Genomic DNA, 21,856 nt, shown 5'->3' with positions numbered 1-21,856 from the left:
ATTACAGACACTAACATTTTAGCAAGACATGATACAAAACATAACTAAACAAGAGGTACATCCATCATTAATTAAACCTTCATTAGCATGCACCCAGGTTAATGGTAATTAAATGACATCTTTAAACAAATAATTTACACAGGTATTACATTTGCCTCAATGGTGAATATAAATCAGCATGCAAAACCATTCTGCAAACACACTACCAAGTGAAAGTATCATCATTAAAATCACACACCAATTATCATCTGCGATAGCATCATGACCAGGGCTACCACCTAATGTTCATTAGAAAGACTGATGTTGTCAACACTTTCAATGGGCTAATAAAATTAAAAAGAGGATCCCCATAAGGCCAGACAAGACGAGTTTCTTTTAAATGATGGAAAACATTTACTTCAGCTACATTTTGAGTTTGCCAATTTAATTATTTAATTTATAAATGCTTATTGCACTGAGCAAGAATCATCAAAAATTAATGCCTAAGAAATATTTCTTCACATTTATAAAAGGAAATGTAATTTGAATTTATACTTTTCCTCACCATATGATGTGCAATTCAACAGAAGCTCAATATTAAATAAAGAGTACAAATTAATGAGAGCATACAAATAGATTGGGCACCACAAACTTACATGATCATGAGTGATCATCAGCCATAAAACACAAGCATGAAGGAAATTCACAAATTACATACATTGACATTATACTTTAAATTACCTATATCGCTGATACAAAATTAAGATGAAATATTTTTCTCTCCAAGAAATCTTAGACTGAATTAAATGCTTCAAGAATAAATAATTCTTTCAGATTTGCTTTGAAAATAATTGTTGTCCATAGCTCTTTGAGAGTTTGAGCAATCACGCTAAATACAACAGGAGTATCGCTATGGAGGATTTTTGGCAGGAGGGTAGATTTCTATAAAAAGGCATTGCCTTTTTGTTCTCTTTCATATTGTTGATGATTTAGATAGGGTTGGTCCTGATGATTGCCAAAGGGTATAAAGGTGACTTGCTTTATAACTTGTTTTTGTTGAATGCATATGCTTTTGTACATGAGATTTAATGTAACATTTACTTTCATTGAAACACACTAAGGCATTTTGTGTATTTCATTATGTATTTATGATTTCTGAATACAGGACCTTGTAGCCATGATGGCTGTTACTCAAAATGGCACCAATCTGATAAAATTGTGTATTCCATCATGCCCTTGGTCACCTCCATAGCACTTATTGCACTACCACATTTCAGGGTATTATTTACATTAATATACATTATCTTCCTCCTTAAAAATAAACTTGCATGCATTATGGGCATAACCCATGAATCACATGCATCCAAACTTTTGCAAAAACTGACACTCAACAAATAAATGCATTTCAGCACAAACATATGCCATAGGGACAGACAAGAAAAGTAAGGAAAGAGAGGAAAATATACATGAAGAGGATACCAGAAGTTTGCTTTCATTTTATGGGGCATCAATTGAGATCATAGACCTATTATTTTGTCTTAAAATGATGATTTTTCTTAGAAAATAATATTGAATAACCAACTGAAGGAGAAAATGTTACACTACTAAAATCAAGGTCAGATTTTACACTACCAGTTTCAAGCTTAAGGATTTGAGCAAATAATTACTTGCTAAATAATTTGATAGTGAATACAACAGTAAAAGGTAATAACCCTGGTCAGATCTATTTGCAGGACCAACAGTATCACTTCAGAGAGAAGAAAGGACAGTCACAGAGCCAATTTATATGTAAATGATTATTGCATGCTTCTTATAGTGTCAACCACCACCAGTACCTTGCTTAGCATCCAGTTCATAAGCGTAGCCTTTGCACTTGTGACAATAGTACCATTTGAGTTCCATTCCATCCCCGATAAAAGTGGGCCAATGTCTTGCAAGACGTTGAGATTATAGCTGTAAATTGATTAATGCATTTACATTCTTTAGGAGTGAATAATAAGACATATCTATGCAATATTCACTAATACATATGAAACCATATCATTAAGTTTAGTGCTTAGTGAAAAATTTTAGTTTCTCCTGATGTTTAGCTTCATTTTTGGCTTCCATTTAACTAATTATCTATCAACTAAAATCTTTCAGGGTATCATTTTAACTGAATAGTAAATGGGCACCAAAAGCAAAAAAATATGCAATGTAAACAAAATAGTTTGAGGTGAATTTAAATCATTTCAGATTCAATTAAAATATGATATGCAATCATCAGCATTATTAAATGAAATTTAATGAATTTTTGCAAAGAAATCATCACATTTAACATGATAACACATCTTGCAAACATAAGCATGTTAATGGATTTTGCCCCATGTTTTAAAATTGAAGAGAACAATATCAAAAAAACCCTGAGAACCAAAAGCCAAAATCCAATACCAATTAAAAGTTCCATTTTTTATTATGAGGTTAAAATTATAATAATAAATGATGGTAATATTAAAAAGGTAAATACAGTAATGTAAAAACAATGTTTCACTAGTAAAGCCGACTTCCTTAAAATTTACTTTGGTCTTATGGACTATATGGACTGTGCAGTGAAGCAATGTCTGAATTTCTCTGATATTCCTTTAGCTTACATGAAGAGAGGAGGAAATTCATTTTTCAAAAAGAGCCTAAACTTTTATTGCTTTTAGCAGTAGAATTAAAACACTAAATAAAGACTTAAGCTCAACGTGCATTACAGTAAATTAGTCGCTTGTAGATGAGTGAATGTATAACTAATCATTCTCATTTGCTTTCATAAGTAAATTTCCTTCGCTATTTTGACCTTTTTTACTTGGGTGTTGACTGACACTCAAACAGCCTAGCTCTCTGCCACCAACTCTTGTCACCAACTCTCCAACCAAGTCTTGAGTATCATTTTACACCCAATATTATCTGATTTAAAAACTTCCCTTCATATTTTGAATAAATGCATGTTGATGTATTTTTTGGTCATCTACAACTTGATTAGATTATATAAGTAGGATATAAAATTTAAAATATTTCTCATTTTAGGAAGGTAATATATTCTGTAATCAGTTTTCATTTTTCGAGCCAAGGGCTTTTCAAAATTAAATTCTGAATATTCTAAAGGTATCAAGGTTGAAAAGCACAAAGGGTAATACTCTAATACTTCCAAGATACCCGAGTTTTAAGGAATATTTTTAGGTTTATTTTACAAGAATTTTACTTTTACCTTAACTTGGTTAATTAGAAAAGGTTATTGATTTAGTACCCAACACTAAAAGATCATTTTCTTAAGTCTCGATATAAATCGTTGAAATTTTATTGCCAAATGTATTCTGAAATATGAATCAGTCATTTGAATCTCATATTACTTCTGCAAAATGCCAAAAACACAATTGACAAAGCAACTTGACAAATCGGGTGATAAACATGATGACTTATTGCAAATTACATACCAAGCGCAAAGGGTTACAATTAATCAGCCGGATACGTTGGAGGTTCAATATCTCCTTAGAATATCCAAGAGATGGCATTAACATTGAAAGAAGAGATGATGGTATTATTGAAAAATGTTTGCTGTTAGTAAGCCACACCTTTCTCTAGACTGTTGTTAACGTTCCAGCTATATCCATCCCTAGACTTTATTTTCAAAATCGATTAAAGAAACAAACTTTTGTTTATTTAGAAATATGTAAATTATTGAGCACGAAAAATTGGGTGTTTTAAAAGGCTCGGCAAGATACGTGCCGTGTTTGCTCTCAGTAGAGAGTAAACGCAAACATATGATCGATTCGGAAGCTGGTTTGGCGCTTTTCTGTCGCAATCTTGACGAGTTTCTGCGTTGATACATAACCAAAGACGAAACATGGATACACTAATACCCTTCAGAGACAAAGGAACAGACGAAACAATGGGTTTCCAAAGGCGATCCGACTCCAAAGAATGAGAGAAACGGTGAAATTGGTCGACAAGGGAATGGCCACGGATTTTTGGAACATTATATTCGTTATATGCAAAAAAGTATACATAAATATAATAAAAAGTATACTCATATATTTATTATTTGCAAAAAGGACATACGATAATAGGAGAATATTGTGCGTCGTTATTACACCGGTTGAGCGTAGAAATCAAGAAAAAATGTCTTCACTCGGCAAAAGAAATTCTCTTCCATCAATGGAATACACTGAAGCATATTTACGCAGCTTCAAAGTAGAAAATTTTGAATTAAAAGTTCGAAGGTAACTTTTTTTCCAAACTTGAAAAAAATGGCTCGGCGGAAAACGATTCTTATCGAAGGAAGAGGTTCGTTAACTTCCATTAACTAGCATACATTTAGCAAACCTCTCTAATTGCATTAATTTTAACATGAATTAAAATTACGGTCAATCGAAGTGATTCGGAGCTTCATGGATAAGTTTATGGCATTCAAAAAATATTTAATTAGCATCTTTAAAGCATTTTTCATTAATGGAACGAAGTACGGTAGCTAATATTCACCCACTATTATGCTGCGTACCCACGTGCCATTTTCAAGGCGACTAATTGATTGAATGATATCTAGAGCATGCTTTATATGTATTCCTCCCACTGCTCTCCCCTTCCCTCAGAGTACAGGACACAATATGCCCATTAATATCAAAGGTCTCCATTTCGACTGCAAAAAACTTTTATTAGCATTCGTCCATCAGCAAAAACGGAGCAAGAAATAACATATTTGAGTTTCGTGTCCGCTTTAGAGCCTACTTATGAACGCATACACAATTTCACCATTAACTTAATTATTCTCACATTAACCATTATAGGGAAAATATTACGGTGGATGTTAAACAAGGGATTGCAGTAGCGCGAAACCTGATTCTATGAGGAAAGCGGTGAGAGTATAATTATTCGATGATTTGGCAACGTGATTAGAGGAAAGGGTTGAGAAAATAATGACAGACAGGAAAATATGTGAAATGTGGCAGGGTGGGTGGAATTCGGAGGAGGCACTGAGATGTATGTTGAATGCCAAGATAAAAGGGACAATGTTCGGGAAGCGGCGACACAAATACGCATGGTATGGAGTGAAAATTGTGAGGAGAGGAAAAATGTATTGGGAAGAGTTTGTTTTCGCTGCGCAGAATTGATTTGGAAATACACGGGAATTAGCGACGCATATTGTACAAAGGCCCGAATCGTTCCGACTCCTCTTGATCGAAGAGCTTTCCAATGGATGGTCCAGATAATCAATTACTGCCGTTTGGCCGAATGGTTTGACATCTAGACACTTTGGAAAGGCATGCATTCGAACACATCCTTCATATTTCCATTCTGGAAAGCGGCCGAAAAATGAAAATAGGGCATGACTGAGTGAAAATATATGTTTATAGAAATGACGTCTGAATCGGTGTAACTCTTTCGAAATGACCGCAGACGACTGAAGTTTTCCACCTTATGCTTCAGCTCAGCTCGCCTTGTTGTAATATTGTATAATATTCAGGTAAATATCAAGTTTATGAACTCAGAACTCCAAGACTGGCGAGAGAAAAGAATGTATCGGTAGGGTAGTAATCTAATTCACCGATTTAGGGGAATTTCATTCACTTACCTTCATAGCCTTCTCTGATGACATAGTGTGGGGTCTTGATGATTATTAGTGTTATAAGTATACCCTTTGGCCCAGTAGCAATCGAATAGTTTGGCAAAAACCTGAATTTCTCTCTTATTACCTTGTTCCGTATATCCTACATAGATCCTGCCCTATGTATCCACGGAAATGCAACAATTGTGAGTTGTATTGCACCCACCTTCGTTATAAATCCAATGAAATACTATACACACAATTAATCGAAAAATGTAAATAAATAAAATGTACACGGTAATATTTTTATTCTTAATTAAGGAGAGTGCCTAGGACGAAGTCGCGCATTCTTCGGAGTCCATACGAAATATTGGGTACGCGAGGGGTCTTCTTAACTCTTCGAAATGGGCCAAATCTTTGTTTCATCTCCTGTCTGCTTCCGACAGAGCGTCATTTCATTCTCTTTACTCTGTAATTCATCCGTTAAAAAAGACAATTCAATCGCACTCTCCACTTGAAAGCTAGTCAGAAGGGGAAAGGAAAGAGAACGTGACCATACTCTAATTCCATAACTGTATAAACACAAAATGGCACATTCAGATTCCCACTAAAAAGTCTTGTGGGTGTCAATTCGGCATCTCCCCCTTCTTCCGCTCAATAAAAATATGCTAGATCGGCAATCCGATAAGGTATGCTACCAATTGATAGCTTTCCCTATATCCAGTCAAGTTTTATGTTTTGATCAGTACAGCGCACAGAGATTCGTGGGATTAAGCGTGGGATTTAAGTACTTGCCGATTGAAATAATTCTTTCGACTTGTTTGTCGGTTTAGTATATTCCAATTTCCGTTCGTCTTCAAAATGTGAAAAAATGTCATGAGAATTTCTGAAAAAAGTGAATCTCGGACAATTTTCACGGTAGTAGCTTCTATGTGGGGGGGGGGAACTATTGAAGTAATAGCGTGACATGGCGTGGAGGGGAGGACTCCAGAGATATTAGAAGAACCCAAAAATAGGGGTCAGAGGAGAAATTGAGAAGGGAATGTGTTAAGGAAATTGCGATGGAAGGGAGAGTTTGGGGTAAGCGAGGTAAGGGAAAGATAGCAGGTATTTTGGGTAGGGTAGAAAGTACGAGGAGCAGAGGAGCTCGTATGTGGAGCCGAAAAATGGTTAATTGCGATGCAAACTGCCAGGGGTGTTCAGAGTATATTGTGTTAGGTATGAATAGTGAGGCAGTGCGTAGGAACTATGAGATCACGTTACTGTGTGTAGTTTTTCTGGGTCTGTCAAAAATCTACCTCTGGTCGCTGGAGCACTACAAGTAAAAATAAATGTAGACATGAAAATAAAATAATCTTATGACCTCTTAAATTCTCCAGATGCCAAAATCGCAATTAGTACAGGACTACATACATGGTAAATTATGAAAGTAATGCGCATGATTTTATTGTGACGCGACTATCCATGGCAGCGCGGTAAAACCGGTCGGAAATTGTGGTGGGGGGTCTGCCATTCCAACGCAGCCGGTCGCGAGTTTGCTCAGAGTAGTCTCAGCGGAAAGGTGTGCCTCCGCGTGAAGTATGTTTTTCGACTTTGTAACACGATAGAACGTTCGCTTGACCATGGCAATGCCCCCAGCCACACGTCCATCATCTTTGCCAACTTACTGACGATTTGTACAAGTACGATCAATAAATCTATTTTTCCCAGAGGATGCGCATTACTTTGATAGTAGACCTTGATTGAAAATTACTGACTCATCCCTTCAAATCAGCACCCAGGAATATTTTCGAAAAATGTGAATTAAAATCGCGTTCTTTGTTCAAACTACTCGCAATATTTTTCTAGTGTTTTGACGGAACAAAATGAATGCTTTCGCGTACAATTTTAACTAGTTAATATTAATATTTGGAATACATTATTATTAATATTATTATTTTGAATACATCTGGAACCGAAGATTATGGTAAAATCAAGTCATCACTATCATGAGAGTCCGAAGATTAGTGGGATTCCGCTCTCCACACATTTTTCACATTTTTTCATCGCTCAACCTCTTAATATCCGAATTTCTCTAACGCCTTATATTTTGGAGTTCAAGTATCTAATCTTGGAATTCCCAGTGCCCTTATTCCCGTTCACTTTTCCCTCGACGACCGTATTTTTCAGATCGTGGTGTAATATCAGGAAGAATAGGTGTGCCCGATGAAGCTATTCTTCTACCTATTTGGCATTCTCATTGGACTTCCTTCTCCTCCTATTCCACCTAGAGATTCTTGTTTGTTATTCAAACTGTCCATTTGATCATCAACATTCCTCATAGCACCTATCCCCAATGCTTCTGATCTTCACCCTTTTGCTCTTCTTATTGCGTCCCTACCATAGATAAGCACGCTCCAGATGCACATACTTAATGCACAGCCTTAATGAAGTGCTTCATTACCTCGCGCCAAAGGGGATGGACAGGAAAGGATGAAGGGTGGAGAGAAACCCGGCATCGGCATTAGCCTACTCTTAACGAAAGGTGCCAAGGGGTCCGCAGCTTAACGTCCCATCCGACGGACGGCGTACTCACTCAAAGTGCCCTCCACAAAGCACCTCAAGTAGGGATCGAGATGCCTCTGAAAAATATTCAACACCGCCGGGATTTGAACCCGGGCCCTCTGGGTGGGAAGCCAGTATGTTAGCCCCCGCACCATCTCGTCATTAGCACTAGTTATTAGGGGAGGCGACCGACAGATGACGTCATTTGGGATGGATGGAAATGGAGGAAGGAAGGAGAGAAACCCGGTGTCGATATTAGCCATCTCCTAACGAAAGAATCCGAGGGCTCCGCAATTTAACGACCCATCTGACGGACGGCGCACTCACCTCAAGTGCTCTTTACAAAGCACCTCAAATGGGGATCGGGATACCACTAGAAAAAAAACTCTGCAAACTCCAGGATTCGAACCCGGGCTCTCTGGTTGGGAAGACAGTATATTAGCCTCCACACCAACCGACCGATCCCCCTAAGTTTAACATTAATTTCGCATTCTGATTTTCTGCAACACACTATAGTTTCTGTAACATTTTTTAGTGTAGTAGTTAGTATTAAGGTGACACCTCCTCATTTCCTTATTTCTGTTAAAGAGCACAAGCTTCAGATGCATTCGTCGGCATAACGAAACATAATAATTTTCATTCTCAGTGGATATACATTTTTGTAGAATTCCTTTTCATTACATTTATGGTTTTTTAGAGACGACGCTTTTACGAGAAGGACAGAGTTTTATGACAGGAATGTCAAGTAAGAATATTGAGATGATTCAGAAAATTGGTCGTCGAATCAAGAAAATTAATTTTGATTGGAAGTTTTCGAAATGTGAGATTATAGAAGGACGGAGAAAGTGATATAGATGGAAAGTAAATAAACTAAAGTGCTACGCATGGTAAGCTAGGAGAATGGATTGTTAGGAGACGTCCGAATGAGGCAAGAAAAGTGGATGCAGAGCATTTCCATCGGGAAAGGAATGCAGAAAACTCTGTTAGAGGAGAGAACGTCAGGCTAACGTTGCAGGGGGAGGGAGAAGATAGGCACTATTACGTTGGACGAAATAAATAAGGTAGAAAGTTTGGGGAATTGAAGAAGATTTTATTGCATTGCGGGGTGCCATGTTGTAAGGGTAAGGGCAGCGGGGTTCAACCTGTGTCCATTCTACCAAATAATATACAGAGACATTAATGATAATAGGTTGTACTGGACACCTTCGCCTTGTATCTTTCTTTGTTGTTGCTCCTTCACTGCTGGGTCCAGGTTTAATTGAAGCCTGAAGGTTTGGCTGTGGATGAAATTCTCACTATATTTTTTAGGGTAAGGTATCAAAAAATGTAACAAACAGACCGGAGAAGAATGGAAGTTTCGGAAATTTAATGCTGGAGGCGAATGCTGAAAATTAAGTGGACAGAAAAAATGAATAACGAAGAAAGTATGCAAAGGAGTAGAAGAGAAGCAAGAGTGTAGTGCACTTTTAGGGAAAGAAGAACCAGATGGATTAGGCACACCATAAGGCATTTCTAATGGATTAGTTAAGGACAAAATAGAAGGGTATATAGTGGTGAAGACGCCACGAAAAAGACCATGGAAAAAATACGTAGGTGTCACGAAGTAAAGAAGACTCTAATTATAAGTCGGAAGACCTATCAGGCTGTAAGTGATTTTGCAATCAAAAGGTAATCAATGGCTCTATTCAACCAATCCTCGTGATGGAATCATGATAAAGAAATTATTGAGCCAACTAAAATCACCACTCACCGAGCTATTCATTGAAATTTTAAGGCGTCTAAATGAAAAGCAAAGAAACATAAGGAAAGGACAGTTCATCGCGCAGTAATGGAGCAACACTAAAAAAGATTGTGCGACAATTATACAATACGATGTTAGTTAAATCATCTCAAGTGCTTGTTGAAGGGAAGCAGGGAAAGTACAAGAGCATAGGGGGCGAAGGGTGGTAACGCTATGATGAAGGGAACGATATGTTGCACCCAAAGGTCACTGAGAACCAAGGACCGATTTGTTCACTGCGGTGCGGAAACTTAGGAATCCTCTTAAAACTCATTGTGGCACCTCTGATGCGAGTGAATTCCTCTCAAGTGAAAACTACCGAAATCACTGATGAGTAAAAGAAAATTATTCACTGCCACTTCTTCCAAAGCTCGAGAAAATGATGGAATAATGCAGAAATTTTTTTTAAATAAAAATATGAAGAGCAGAAATATTTTAAATAATAACTGGATAAGAAATAAAAAGTAAAAAATTGAAGAAGCATGCATATTTTAATTGGGAATCGATGGTAAAAAGAGCAAAAAAATCTCCTGTCCTTCATTAGCAGTGCAGAAGAGCTTCATTTCAGTGCAGAAAAGGAACTGGCCAACCTATTCTGATGCGTGAGACACCTTACACTCACTTATAAAACTAACATTCTTCGGGTTGATTCCCGTGGCATTAACTCTCAATCACTGAGAGGAGTATTAAAGTGTATATAAACCTATGAGCACGTTATTATTACATGTTTCACATCCAACTGTTCTTCGTTCTCCTTGGGGCTTAGCTCCACGGAGGCAAGCATCGTGTTATTACGTGATATTTCAATGGCTAATGTTTACACGTCAGAGTTTAGTACAACGTGAACTCCACCCTCTTCACTTTTCAAATAGACTTCGGTTTGAATACTGCGTTTCTTCACAGTCATATTCAATGGACTGGCTGTGAAATGGAAGAATTCAAAATACTGGCAGGGAAATGACGAGAGTAAATGCTACTAAACGGTAGAAGTCACAAATGGAGAAGGTTTCTCACAAGGATCTGGCGTAGATATCACCATTTCGGAGCAGCGGGCAATTTGAAAATAGGGGGATTTTTGGGGCTCGAGTTGAGGGCTGAGTTAAACCGGGATTCGAAAGAAGGACCTCTACTCGAAAAGTCAGTGTAATTCCCACTTCAAAAGACTAGTCATCTTGTGAAAGTTGGTGGCTGGTAGCTGGTTGGGGGTTGGTAGCTATGATGCGTAGCTATAACCATGCTATTACCGTTGTTATCCTATCACAAGTGTCTGTTGTCGTTATCGTACAAGCACCCAAGGAGAAATTAATTAAAACTTGTTGACATCACTTTGGAGAAAGGAAAAGAGACATTTGGACGCTATTTTCTCCATCCCTTACCGTTTATCCCGCAGATGAAACGGTGCGAAGAGGGGAAAGACGGTTTCACAATACCACCCAAATTTGAGGAAAAGTTGGGGAAGAGGGAAATCGAAAAGGTCGGGTACTGGGAAATGGGAAATGAAATTAGTACAAAATTATATTAAAAAGACCACGGTTTATTTTCGAGCTCCCGCCTCCCTTCTGGACAAGGTATAAAACGAATCAAAGGGGCCATCACTTCGTAAACATAATGGACACTAAAAATAAACGAACGATGAGATGTCGAATCTGAAGGTGACGTCTACATGTCGATCGGGCGAGGCTCATACATTCACCGTTTTATAAGGGAAACGGTGAATGAACAATGGCCATTCACTCGATTTGGAAGATTTACTTTTTTTAATAATGGCAATGCAAACTTTGAACGTAATAATGGAATTAAATTAAGACTCGCAATTATAATAAAGCGGGAGTGCTGGGCGTTGTTTAGGTGTTTACGGAAAGTGGTAGGTTGGTTGGTTTAAATATACTCCAACTCATCGAATCCCTCGCCATCTGCTGAACTTTGCGACCATAATAACCCCAGAGGCGCATCAGTGAGACGCTCATCCTCTACCCACGCGGAAATTAGTACGCGGCAATCCTCCTCCAATTATCAAGAGAGGAAAATCGATATACAGCGATTCACCGCGGCCCATCTCATAAGCATTCTGGGAACGTAGATACCCATTGACTAATTGGGAAAATTATTTCAATTTGGAATCGTACTTCGGAGGAAAACTAAAGATTTATAGCATAGCACGCGTCCATATTCCCATTCCACATTATGACACTGAGGCAAAGTATAATAGGGAGTAATACTTGGGATACTTGCGGTACCACTAAGTCTTTTATAGGTAATTTTAGAGAGAGAGGATTTTATTTTGGGACGCGTCACAACAAAGATGCGGGGAGAGGGGTAATTTTAAACTCGGTCAAAGGCAGTCACTCAGTAAAATTATTTGGACCACTATGGCGGAATGGCTGCATTTGTGTCACGAAGAATATCAATCAAGCAAAAGATATTTCATACACCCCGGCGAGCAAATAGAAAAACTGTCCATGAAATTCGCATTTATAATGAAGTGAAATCACGGCGAGATGGACTTAAAGAGTTCCAGACTATGAAAGCGTGGTCGATTGAATACGCGAGTACACCATATATTGATGCGTAAACAAGGCCAAGTAAAATCTTGGCATGCATGCGGTACCTTTTTTGAATTAAGTTATTCCACGAGTCGTGGCCCGACGGTAGGTATACATGTACAAAGCTCTGAGTGGCACACCAACCAGTCCTACAAGCCCAAACAGGCAAGAATGAGTAAATCAAAAGTGAAAACAATGATCATTGTCTTTTTCGACAGCAAAGGAGTGGTCCATAAGGAGTTTGTTCCTCAAGGGCATATAGTTAATGCTGCCTACTATGTGGATGTGTTGCAAAGACTACGAAAAAGGGTCATCAGAACGAGAAGAGATATCCCCGCTACCTGGCAACTCCATCACGACAACGCGCCTTGCCACAACGCTCTACGAGTCAGCGAGTTCCTGGCCGAACACCAGGTGCCAACGCTGCTTCACCCCCCTATAGTCTTGAAGTCGCTCCAGTAGACTTTAATTTCCTCGGAATAAGGCAGCCCTGAAAGGAACCCGTTTTTCGACCATAGAAGATATTCAATCAGATGTGACGAAGACCTTGCGAGAGGTCCCCGAAGACGCCTTCCAGAGCGCTTACCGGTCATGACAGAGTCGCTGGAAAAAATGTGTCGAGGCCCAAGGGCATTACTTCGAAGAATTTTGAGTGTTTGTTCAAATCTGTTCAATACATTACTTTAAAAAAATATTGCATTAATTTTGGAACGCACCCTGTACATCACTTTTGCTACCGTTAGAAAGAAAATTGGGTGTTGATCACTCTGATCGCAAATGGCATTTCGAAGCCTGAATGACACAAGGGAGAATATTAGGCAAGCGAGGTAAAGGGAGGAAGAGAAAAGGCATGCTGGATGAGGTGAAGGGAGGCAGAAATCACGCGGCATTGAGGAGGGGTTTAATATCATGTGGGGTGCCAGGTTTTGCCTTGTTAAGAGAGGTAGTTAGAGCGTGTTTTCACCCAAAATCTGCTTAAACGGTAGACTACCATAATAGTCATCCTTTTTTCGCAGGTGAAATTGTCAGTTAGCTTATCATACTGCGACTAAAATGATCTCCTGCCACGCTTAATGATTTTACGCAATCAATGATTAAAGTAATATTAATAACTAGAGGCGATTATAGCGTCAAACGCTCACGCTGGAGGAATATGCTAGCATCACGCACGCACTCGGAAGATTAAGGTGAGCTTGAAAGGTAAGAGAAGTTATTTCTTTCCTCACGAGGGGAAAAATGAAAGAAATGGTCATGACCAGCATGCGAATTGTCGGTGAGAAGACTCGCGGACTGGTCTCCAACCCTATGGGGGAGCGGGGGGTTGCGAATGCCCTGAAACGATCCCTGGTTTCAATCAAAAGTACCAATAAACGAATGGGGAATTGATGGGACAATGGCGTTACATTCCTTCACTCTTATCCCGCAAATACTGGGACAGTGATACAGGGAACTTAGGAGGAGTTCAGGGATTTGGAGAAGGGAGTGGAGGGGAACTGAAGACATTGAAATATGCAGATGACCAGGTGGTGATTACGGGATAAAGATTGAAATCGAATAAGGAAAATTGATAAAGATAAAAAAAATGAAGATCTTTACAAAATTATGATAGAAGAGAATGACTTTTGAGTGGATTCATTTAAATACCTGGGAAGGTCACCACATAAAATAGCTGCTGTGCAGAAGAAGAATAAATTAGAAGTAGGATTTGCCAAAGTAATATAAATTTTATTTAAGTATATATGTATTTTCATGGATCTGAGTTTGAGTTTTAAACTTAAAAATTTATCCATGCCGTAAATGAACCCAAAAAAAAGAATTATGAGCGCTGCAAACTTATCGAAGTTATAATTATCATTAAAAATAATAGCAAATCCTTTGAGTTAACTCTTTATCAATCTATATAACCAAGGAAACCATCGAGGAACTTCTCAGAAGGGGCCAACGCTAATAATTCCATCATCTCTTTCCAAATTCAGCGCTCTCTCTTTGAATTCCACTCTTACCATTTCTCGATTTTCCCGACTGGCGATGACTCATGTCAGGTCTATAGAAAATAAAGCTAAAGCATTCGAAATTGATTCATTCATGCAAACTAGGTATCCCAAAAGAGAGAAACGCAGCTTTCAACCGCCTTTTCAAATTTAACTTTCAAGTCATCCATTATTTTAAGTGTTTCAAGTTGTTTTGCATAATTGAGAATGAATTACGTCTACTGCTCAGCCACGGAAGTATTCTGTATCTCTCAGTATTTACCACGACGGCCGTGACGTTCTTTGGTCACACAAAAGGTCCCGTCCTACGATTTCGGCCACGGCCAGGTTAATTTCCTCTATTTTGGACACAGATTTTATATTTACTTCTCTCCGCAACAGTTCTTTGATATTCTCGCCCGGCGCCGTTGTCACTAACAGCAGTCATTTTCAAAGGAATTAACTCAGTCACAAAGATATCAGAATGGCCTCCTAGAGTTTTATTTTGAAAATGCATGCAAGCGCCTTTTGATCCGACGCAACCTCGCATTCCCATATTGACATTGGTGGAGATTTTGCTGGGTGTTGGCCGCGAGCACAATTAACACTAATTTGAATGACGCTTTGGTTGCATTTGCTAAACTGCACGTTTAACATCATGCTTTGCATCTGACTTAAATTCATTGACATTTAAAATTATTGAAAGGTTCACCAACTTTTGCATTACTCTTGAAACGAACAGCATTCCCTGCTAATGGTTACAGCACACAACCAGTCAGTTTACGATCCATTTTGGATCAGAAATCAGAAATGGACTACTGTAAAAGACAGCATACCATTGCCAGAGCCCTACCAGTAGGGGGAATATGTAGGCAGTGTACTGACATCGCAGGACGGCGGTTGCCAACCGGGTTTTGAACGGCGAAATCTCGCCGAGAATTTCCTCGAACGTCCTTCCGTGCACGTTTCTACACACTTTGTTACTCACTCCCGAACACTTCTCCTAACTCTTCACCGTTTCCTCAATTTAAACTATTTTCAATCCTAGGCGATTGTCCAGGCATTTTTCTAAGTCACAGAGGTTTCAAATAAAAGTATAATGACGTTTACATAAGGTTATGATTGGCTTGAAGCATTCCATTTGTCCGGATTACTGCTCATTAATGATTGATATCCGTGTTGTTTCAAATAAAATAGACGCGTATGCCAATATGCACATGGTCGTAGCTAATTATCAGTCTCTCACTCTTTTAGATGGCATATTAATTCCTCATTTATTATTAGATTCTGGCATTTAAAATGTCTTGAAGCAAGCGGAACCTGTAAAGTTCACATGGAGATTTCCAATGTCATAGTACACGGTAGTTAAATACTAATGGCGTTAAACTATAGAGACAGTGTGAGCCCACAGAGGGTTTATGTGAATACCTTTACTCGAGGGATAGCAAGGCGCTCGTACACCAGAGGACGTTGAGGATATTTTCAATTTTTATTCATTAAGAATGAAAATTGAAAAAACGGTTATGCTGTTGGACTAAGGTCAGTAGCGAAGGATTTGTTGCGTCAATATAGATTATTTACGGCAAAAAAGCCTGCTATCCTACGACGTGCACGCCAAAAAATGCCGTAGTTTGGATGTAACGAAATCCCGTTTATTACGAAGTGAGAGGCCGGTCTCCTCAAATTCGTTTTCATTGAGTTTTACTGTGTTTTGTTAAACAAAATATTTTTTACGTAAACATATTATTTTTCAGTATTCAGAATAACGTCATACCCTCGGCCTTAACATAAGTATTCGAGGAGCTCAATAATGTGGATTTGGAATCCTAGAATCGTGACAACCACCGAGTGCGGAAAATTCGGCCAAATTAGTCTCTATTTTTCTAGCAATATGCTCCAGATCAATTTTCTCTACGTTCGAATAAATTTCAGTTTGTTTTAGACTTCATTATTATTCCGGTGTGGCCCACGAAGAAATAAAGACTATTTCGAAATAGTCGAATTTTTAATTTTTTTCCCGTTCAGTTTTGCAGAATTTAGCATTTTCACAGTCCCATACTTTATCCTCAACCTGGCAGACATCCCTGAATGGTCTTTTAAAGCCTCGAAATCAATGCTGGTTGCCATAGCAATCCATTGCGCCGAATCAAGTGTGCTAACTACGAGTTGTGGAATGCAACGTGTGGATGGAATGGTGTTCATTAATTATCCACAAAAAGGTAAAACAATAACGGGAGGGTATTATGCATCATTGATTGACAAGCTGACGGCAGAAATTGCAAAATAATGACCGCATTTGATGAAGAAGGAAGTGCTTTTCCAATAGGACAACGCACCTGCTCACACTTTGGCGATGATCATGGCTAAAATTCGCCACGAATTTCACTTCAAATTGGTAGACCACTCACCCCAGCGATTTTTCCTGTTTTTTAACCTTTAAGTTTCGCTTGGAGGACAGAGATTTTCATCGGAAGAGGAGTTTATCGCATTCGTAAACGCCTATTTTGCGGATAAAGATGTCAACTACCATTCGAAAGGGTGTTAAAAGATTGGGAATCGCTGGAAAACGCGTATCCTTTTAACAGGAGGCTATGTTGAAAAATAAAAATAAATTTGAAAAAATGTCTCGTTTATTCGTTAGGTCGAAAACTTCAGGCTACTCTCGTAAGCTTGGTATTACAGTGCGAATTAGGTTCCATGGACTCCGAAGGGAGCCTAAAAACAAAAAGCCCAATCATTTTTCCATGATTATTAAGAGTTACAATCCATTGAATGCCAGGAAAAATAATATTTCGTCGTAGAGGTTTTCAAATACACGGAATCATTTGTACGAATGTATTGACTTTTTTCCACCCCCAAGAAGTGTACAGTATGGTAACAAAAAAACAGCGTCCTTAATGCTTGTTTATAATTGAGCACCTTTGAAATTTCCTGGGCGAGCTCTATGTATATCCCATGCTACATAGCTGTCTGGAGGATTGAATTGAAGAAAAACAATATTACTGATTATTTGAGCCAACTTTAAGCTAAACGCTGTAAAATTTAGAAGAAAACACTCGCTGCGCTTACATGCATGAAAACGTGCGATCCAAATTGAAGACAAGATAACAAATACGTAATTGACAAAATAAAATTACAACCGAGCCATTCACTTCAAGTAGAAATAAAAGTAATGCACATTGAGAATAAACAAAAAATACCTCTCAATAATCTTCTATTCATGCCCTGCAAAAGCTATGAAAAATTGAAGCACCCTTCTACGCCGAAGCCCTAACGTTAACGCTGTAGATTATCCTCCAAGAACACTGGCCACAACTGAAGTGCCCAAGGACGGGTATAAAACGACAGTAAAACACATAAACGTACAGCCTAAGAGGATTTAATATAAACAAAATCCTAACACAGAAAGGCATACCAAAATATAAAGTGAATTGGAAGGGCGCAAAAGCAACCCAGCGAGCAATATCGAAAGTACGAGCAAACGAGGCCAATCAAAAGTTAACGGCGATAAAATGGAGAAAGGCAAGGGAAAGGAGATTATTAAGAAAGAGAATAGGTTTCCTGAATATTTTAAGGATATGGTATTGTCAAAGAAAATGTTTTAAAATTACGGTGAGCGATTTTCGTATCCACTTTAACCCTAATGATGAGGTGTCTGGTACCCAGGCAGCAGCCATATGATATATTCAGAGAATATTTTACGAAGCACATTTCACATCACGGCAAACTTTTCTTTCCAGAGAATTTTTTAAAGAGGTTGGCAATATATAAAAAGCCACCATCCAAATTAATAGAATGATGAAAAAAGAAGACAGTTGCTTCAATAAGTACCGGAAAAATTAAAATGAACTCAGGATCGGAAGAGAATACCAAAAGGACCTTGGTCAAGTCTCATTAACGGTCGTACACCCAAACGTGGTCTCAATTCTGTATCTGGTTCCTCGGGGGCAAAATTGAACTGAGACAACGAAAGGATAGGATACAAGCTCATCGTCTATGTTTTATCCTATGGTTCGGGCCACCCAGCTTCACTTTACGCAAGACAAACCAAGGTATCCGTTTTATAGAGTTCCCGATATCTACCACAATACATTCCATTTTTAGACAATGCTACAAAAAGCTAATTCACTTATAAAAAGTATGATTTCACTGCTAGTACATATATTCAACCGAACGAATGTCTCTTGGATTGAACAATCACCCACCGACATAAAGGTTGCGAGTTCGAGTCCTCTTCAGAATTTTCTGTCCGAAGAGCCCTGACCGTTAGGTCCCTGGGAGAACTGATTCATTTATACGCAAGTGATTGAAAAATATATTTTCGCGTTTGGAAAACAAAACCTGTCTTATTATAAATTTAAAAACAACTTAATTACTTTGTACAACGGTGCTTTCCATAAATATTGTACACAAAATCTTCACAACTAGTTTTCGCCCGAACACACACTGCCACGCACTACCGTGTTTAACCACATGATAGCATGCATGTAGATGTATAAAGACCGCAGTAATCAATCCTAAGGTTAATAGGTCCACAGATCAGGTTACGGGGGCGAGTTCCTTTCCCTGTGCCGCCTGTGATTTTCCAGAAAGATCTGGTAGCCGAAAAATCATACTCGTTGGTGAAGCTGAGGGTGCTGCTCAGAGGCGTTACCTGGCATCGTTCCCATGCCCATCGGTCAATAATCTAGCGCTCTACCTAATGGAATATCATGCCATCATATAGATATATTAGCAAGTAATATTTAATTGTACGAAACCCGACAACGCAAAATCTGAGTAGCTACCAAGCTACCAATGGAAACTTCGGTATCGCCACGTACATGCATGCATCCCATGACCACACCTTTATCAAGGAAATCCATTTGAAATGTACGACCTGGGAGATGCGGGTGGGAAGTAACCTGTAGAATTTACTGTACGAATGGGCTGCATTTAAAGCTGCGAGTGTCGAAAGGAAAATTGGAAATGGAAATGCTTTCAGGTCGTCCGGTTCGACGCTGTGTCTTCTACCGTTCAGTCAATACGGTCCAGAATCCTTTTCTAACTCGAAGGACTTCGCCCTGCCAGCGACCCCTCGAGAGGAATTATGGTAGCAGGCCTCGCGCCGTATGACTAGGGGATCGAGGGGGGGCTATGTTAAATGTTGCCCCAGGAATCACCGCTGTCCCCAGTCGCTTTCGATCAACTTTCGAAGTTTTGGTTGGCGAAATATTTTTATTCGATGGGCCAGAGATTTTTTTCGATTTTATCAATGCTTTGAAATAATATTCACTGATCTCACGAAAAAAAGTATAACGCTGATAAAAGAATTATTTGCATAAAGGGAGGGAGTCAATAGCAGAGCCTCCGAGGAAGGATATTTAAGTCAATGTAAACTAGGGGACTTCGATGATGAGCGTGGTAATAGGGCTGAAACCCGGTTTTTCAGAAAAGAGAACGAACATATATTTGGAGGTCTTTGAGATGAGGGAATGAAGAAGGATGGAGGAAATATTTTGGATAGTAAGAGAAAGAGGAATGTAAGTGACCAAGAGCTTGATGTGTACGGGGAAACAGGCGCAAAGATGAGGAATGACGAAGTTGGGCCAATTTCGAAAGCAGAATAGTGGTCGCGGAAGCTTTTTGGAGTTATTGGGACGTTGAACGCTGAGGTAGGAGAGTGATTATTTATTTATTTTATCTATTCATTTGATGACTTCATTTGGGCGAGATTGAGAATTTATAGTCCCTTCTTACACCTAACACACACAAACATACACATACATTAAAGGCAATCACAAACACCTGATGCCTTGGTGGAGGAAAGCCTGCCTAGGCGGGAATCGAACCCACGACTCCTGCTTTGGAAGGCGAGAGCGTTAGTTACCCCGCTGCCACCACACCAGAAAAAAGGAAATACGGGGAGAGGAAGGAAAAGTATAGGCATTGTGGGCGAGATTTATTCAGGAGTGGGAGGGAGTAGAGAATGTGAGACGATGAGGAAGGAACTAGCGTGGGCAGCATACTTGGATATATGTTGTGCGTAAGTGGTATTCAATTTAAATATCCACGACCCATAAGATATTTCCTGCTCAATCCATCTTTCAGTTTCAACTTCATCAAGGCAGAACATTGTCGGCAGGTAGCCAAAAATTCGACGAGATAAGGTATTTGCGTTTATGGTTTAAAATTTCTCTGTCGTCGGTCTCAATGTACTCACGGTTAAACAAGAAATTAAAACAAAACTCATCTTCAACTCAAACACATAAATCTGTCATTACCTTTGATTAGCTTGAATCACTACTATATTTAAAATAAAATGATACTCACAGGCAGCAGATTTCTGAGGAAAACATTGTTAAGTGTGCGCTTCTTTGATTGGCCCTATAACCGACGAATTCTGACACGCATGAAAAGAGAACGACGCTGGATGATCTGTCACGCCCCTAAACCCTTAGCTCCTCCCCTCACAGCCGCTGACCCCCTAAGCCGCCCGAAACCCCATGGAGTGTGTGGGTTCACTTTTTCTTTCGCGCGATATCCCCTTTCGCGAGTAAATCGCCTCCATTCGCCGCAGCACCCCGCTTCCGTTCGACGTGGTATGGAAGGTTTTTCTTTGCCTCGCTAATGCTCCTAAGGTTTGGATTTCCGAGAGAGGAGCTAGTAGTACACACAGATATACGCGATCGCATGGAGGGGGGGAACTCGCCCTCCTCCCCCACATTCCCACCTGTGACCACCACCCTCCACCAATCAATCAAAGCATCCGGAGCCGCTCCTTCCCGGAGGCTTGCCCCCCGCAGCGGACGCAAAGGGATTTACATATATTATATTGAGCTCTCGTAAATACGGATGACAAGAAACCATCAACACGTGTACTTTATACGATATAGTATGTATATTTCCAAAATATAATGCTGACTAATTCTTGATCGAAGAAAAAATTTTAGTAGGTTTCATTTCGCCGACTAAAGAACTGTTGCAGTCTAGTGGAAAGGGAATTTGAATAACGACCTTGTTAACAAAGTTACGTTAATGGGGAGGTGCCACCTTAATATGCACACAAACACAAAGACTATAATTTCTGGTAGAAAAAAAGGTGAGCCGGATATTTAACTGGCGAATAACACTGTAAAGGAATTGGAGGAGTATAGTTATTCACGAATCAGAATCAGTAGCAGTGGCAGAAAGAAATACTTATTAGAATAGCCAAGACAAAAAAGGCGATCAACGAAAATAAAAGTCCACTGACAACCGGAAACGCATCCCTAGAAGTAATGAATCGCCTCATTAAGACGTGGGCATGTGTATCTGGAGCGCGCTCCACTATGGTAGCAACGCTGGGACAATAAGAAGAGCAGATGGGTGAAGACCAGAAGAATTGGGAATGTGGTACACAAATAGAATGATGACGATAGATTGGACAGATCGATAACAAACTTGAAGGCGGTCTGTGGAGTATATGAGAAGATGAAAGTCTACTGAGATCTCT

The 21,856-nt window shown here is 39.2% G+C and overlaps 1 protein-coding gene across 1 annotated transcript in view; it reads right to left on the bottom strand.

The window, feature by feature from the left end:
- Positions 1-21,856, bottom strand: part of LOC139694627 (patched domain-containing protein 3-like) — a 278,330-nt gene that overhangs the window by 21,186 nt on the left and 235,288 nt on the right. Inside the window, exon 5 of the mRNA XM_071593110.1 lies at positions 1,815-1,932. Within this exon, the coding sequence (XP_071449211.1) occupies positions 1,815-1,932 (118 nt within the window). The remainder of the gene's footprint in view (positions 1-1,814; positions 1,933-21,856) is intronic.

This window comes from Hetaerina americana, unplaced genomic scaffold, assembly GCF_022747635.1.
Source record: "Hetaerina americana unplaced genomic scaffold, ioHetAmer1.1.p SCAF_51, whole genome shotgun sequence".
NCBI classification, from domain to species: domain Eukaryota; kingdom Metazoa; phylum Arthropoda; class Insecta; order Odonata; family Calopterygidae; genus Hetaerina; species Hetaerina americana.
The sequence above is the reverse complement of the archived record's forward strand: the minus strand, read 5'-3'. Positions and strand labels throughout refer to the sequence as shown.